Below are 4,085 nucleotides of genomic sequence, written 5' to 3' on the forward strand. Positions count from 1 at the left end.
TTCAACCAAAATGCATGGGGACTACACGCTTACACTAAGGTAATATAATTACACTAGGTCTGTAATACTTGACAGTAAAATGCAATACTGCATTTAAAATACAGTGTTCCTTAGGAAATAGTATTTGAAGTATGCCTAACTTTTCAACAAACTTTATTTGCAGGAAAGGAGGAAATAACAAATTAATCAAAATATTTCACCGAGATGGGAAATATGGCTTTTCTGACCCATTAACTTTCAACTCTGTGGTTGAGCTAATAAACCACTACCGGAATGAATCCCTAGCCCAGTATAATCCTAAACTGGATGTAAAATTACTGTATCCAGTATCTAAGTACCAGCAGGTAATTTGGTCTATTCTCTTTGTGTTTCACTTAAATACAGATAAATTACTGCAGACTGGGGGAGTTATTTATCATGAAGAATTTCAGCTCTGTTAATATTTGAAAAAATAAAGTGGGTATAAAAATGGGTGGTCTTTTTTAAAACCAGCTCCACAATTTGTTTATAAATAATTAAAACTTTAAATACTGCCGATACATTATTAAGAAATAAGCATGTTAATAAATATACCACTCATTAATGATGAAATATATAATTTTCAGTATAAAGCTGAACACTTGCAATGCAAATTTTTTTGTCATTAATTTTATTTCTAATTTGCATATCATATCTCCATATTGATAAAAGAGAAGTCACATTTACCATGTAACTATCTGGTCATTTTTAAGCAGTTTTATCCTGAAAATCTGTGCAATATAATTGTTTCTTTACGGAATATCTTTCCTTATGCTCATCATCCCAGGATCAAGTTGTAAAAGAGGATAGCATTGAAGCAGTGGGAAAGAAATTACATGAATATAATACCCAGTTTCAAGAAAAAAGCCGAGAATATGACAGACTCTATGAAGACTACACAAGAACATCTCAGGTGAGCTAGATTTGAAACCAAAGGGACAGTAGAAGACTGCTGTAGATTTAGAAGAATATTACTGTAAATTCATACTGCCATCTTCCTCCATCCTCCTCCCTTCCACCACCACTACCATTGCCCAAAAGAGGAAACATATCTGATGTGCTCACTCAGTATAGTAAAATTGCTTGCTCGTGTTTGAATAGTCACCACCTGTAACCTAACCCTGTGCTCGTCTGACACCCGCATCCAGAGCAAGCACAGAACTGTCTTGATTTACCAACACTTCTGCATACTGACCTCATCAAGTTGAGTTAAGGTTTTCAAGACACATCTGCAGGGAAGCATTGTATTTTATTACTAGTTTTTTAAGTGTCTGGTTTCACCTATGCAGGGTGGAGTGTTGACATGTGTAGATACAGTGCAGGAATGAAAAGCTGCCTCTGTCCTTCTTACATCTTAATAAACTATTGGACAATTCTTGAAGTGCAAGTCAATTTGTGCTGTTTTACAGCCTCAGAATCAAGACTGCTTCTTAAAATGTTCAGGAAATACACCTCAAAATAATTGAAGAAAGATGGAGGAGTGCAGGCAACTTGAACTTAAAATACTTAGCTATCGACTAGCTATGCAGGGGCAGGAGGATAGATAAGATGACCTCTTGAGACCTGTCCAGCCCAATATCTTATACCTTTATTTCAGAAAGCCAGATGTACTTCTAAGGACATTAGTTGGTAAAAAGGGCCAAGTGAATCACAAATAAAACTTATTTATACAAAACAAAGGTTGTAGCTAGCTCTTTGTCTAGCAGTTTTTCTTTCTTGGAAAACCTCCTCGTGGAAAGCCTCATCATGGTAGCCTTTTGTACAGGCCTGTTTTCTCTGTTTTGTAAGGCTCTGCAGAGAGAATGTGTTCTGGTAAAGGGATATTGAAGTCATTCTGTTACAAATACTGAAGCGTTTCTGTGATACAAGCCAATAAATCATCCCCTCTTTGTTAACAACTGTAATAACAATTATTTTATTTTCAGGAAATTCAAATGAAAAGAACAGCTATTGAAGCATTTAATGAAACAATAAAAATATTTGAAGAGCAGTGCCGGACGCAAGAAAGATACAGTAAGGAATACATTGAAAAATTTAAACGGGAAGGAAATGAAAAAGAAATACAAAGGTCAGTGTTTATATTTTAAATTGTATGATTTTGAAGAAAGAAACAATGCCAAATATAGATCTGCCTAAAGCTAAAGCAAGTTGGCAAGTTTAAAGTTGTTCAAGGCACAGCAAGCCTCAAATGGGGTAGATGTGAACTTGCAAAATGTGTACCTATATCTAGAGAAATAATCTGTTCTCTTAAATGTCTACATGAGAAAATAGCAGATATAAAGTCATGAGTAAGACTTCATCAGGCTATAACCTACCACATTATTCCATTCAGAATTATGCACAACTATGAAAAACTGAAGTCTCGAATAAGTGAAATTGTGGACAGCAGGCGTAGATTAGAAGAGGATTTAAAGAAGCAAGCAGCTGAATATAGAGAGATAGACAAGCGTATGAACAGCATTAAGCCAGACCTCATACAGCTGAGGAAGACAAGAGATCAGTACTTAATGTGAGTATCATTATTAATTAGCAAAACTTTTTTTACAAGGTTTATTTTTATTGGCATCCAACTTCTGTGACTAGCAAGTAATTTTATTTGCAATTATTGTCCAGGTGGCTGACTCAAAAAGGTGTTCGGCAAAAGAAGCTAAATGAATGGCTTGGAAATGAAAATACAGAAGAGTGAGTATTAAAAGATTTAAATATTACTGGTACTTCAAGTCATCTTACACAAAAGTGAGATAAAGCATATTTAATTCCAGGACCACACAGAGGAAATCTCAAGCCTAACTATCCAGTAATAATGCACTCTGTTAACACATGGCAGCCTACGTAATGCAAGTATTAGAAAAGACTCTGTGTCACCCCACTACTCTGCCATTATTCATGGAAGTGCATAATCAAGTTACTATAGCAAAGCACTGGAATTGTCTTTATTCTTACCAGATTATAAGGTGTTAGTATCTTGTAGAAATGTCATATGGATAGATAAATTGTTCAGAAGGTCTCTTAGGCATGGGTAGGCTGTTTCCAAATTTCAAGCGTTGGTACTATGGTGCTATCTAGTATAGTGGTACCCACATCAATATATCGCATTACTATTGGAGATGATAAAATTGTGTATGCTGAAGATTGGTCCTTCTTTGGTTGTGTGGTCTGGTTATTTTTTCTGGAAATGGCAGGACAGTATCCTGTCATTTCAGCAATTTAGTTTAGTATAAGTTCTGACAGGGGCTTGGCTACTGAATACATTTCACTTCATTCCTGGGAAAAAAGCAAAAAGCACCCAGGTGGTGCAAATGTAGACCAAATTTAAACAAAAGCAAGCCACAAAATAATATCAAAAGTGTAGTAACAGTGAAGAATGAACAACTAGAAAAACAAAATTGTCTAAATAATATTCATATCAACCTTTTCTGCTGATGTAGTTTCCTGTACATGCATTTTACACTGTCTGGCTGAACATACAGCAAAAGCAGCACACTGACAATGACTGTTTTGTGGATTTACATTCTAGCTTTGTCCACATTAGTGGTCTATTTTAATTTGGCTTGGTTTACTGAGTCTCCTACTATTATCATGGAAATTGTGCATCTCTGCTACAGCTGCATTGGTAGAAGCAGGGGATAAAAATGGCATACACATACACACAAAGCCATGTTGTTCACTCAGTCTTAGCACAGCTCAAAGATGATATGATGGAGAATATATAGACACCTGTTTCCAGTGGTACTCCACCAGTGAAATAGTAGACAAAGAAAAATGCCAGGTCATGGTTTTAACATAGCATCAAAATAGTAAGTGAAACTGTTTAAAGAAAATCTTCCTTTTCTCTCACTCTGTGACTCTCCTTGCCAGTGAGTCTGGTAAGTGCTCAGGTTTCTGCTGAAAAATTAAACTTTCAGATATGACTTTTTTCTAAAGTTGTAAAGCAGAAAAAATCAGTATAATGAGCAGCAGTAAAAATAGGAATCCCTTTCTATAGGTGCTGGTTGAAACTAGAGCCACTGCTGAATGCATTTGAATATCTTGCAGGACAAAGGAGTATGATGGAATAAGGGAGATAG

At 35.7% G+C, this 4,085-nt stretch overlaps 1 protein-coding gene across 1 annotated transcript in view; it reads left to right on the forward strand.

Annotated features, from left to right (window-relative positions):
* Positions 1-6: 6 nt before the first annotated feature.
* The window catches only part of LOC104290423 (phosphatidylinositol 3-kinase regulatory subunit alpha-like), a 5,871-nt gene continuing 1,792 nt past the window's right edge, over positions 7-4,085 (forward strand). Inside the window, 6 exon segments of the mRNA XM_009889515.1 lie at positions 7-39; positions 164-344; positions 806-931; positions 1,944-2,086; positions 2,351-2,527; positions 2,632-2,700. Of these exon segments, the coding sequence (XP_009887817.1) occupies positions 11-39; positions 164-344; positions 806-931; positions 1,944-2,086; positions 2,351-2,527; positions 2,632-2,700 (725 nt within the window). The 5' untranslated portion in view covers positions 7-10.

This window comes from Charadrius vociferus, unplaced genomic scaffold (assembly GCF_000708025.1).
Source record: "Charadrius vociferus isolate BGI_N301 unplaced genomic scaffold, ASM70802v2 scaffold518, whole genome shotgun sequence".
NCBI classification, from domain to species: Eukaryota; Metazoa; Chordata; class Aves; order Charadriiformes; family Charadriidae; genus Charadrius; species Charadrius vociferus.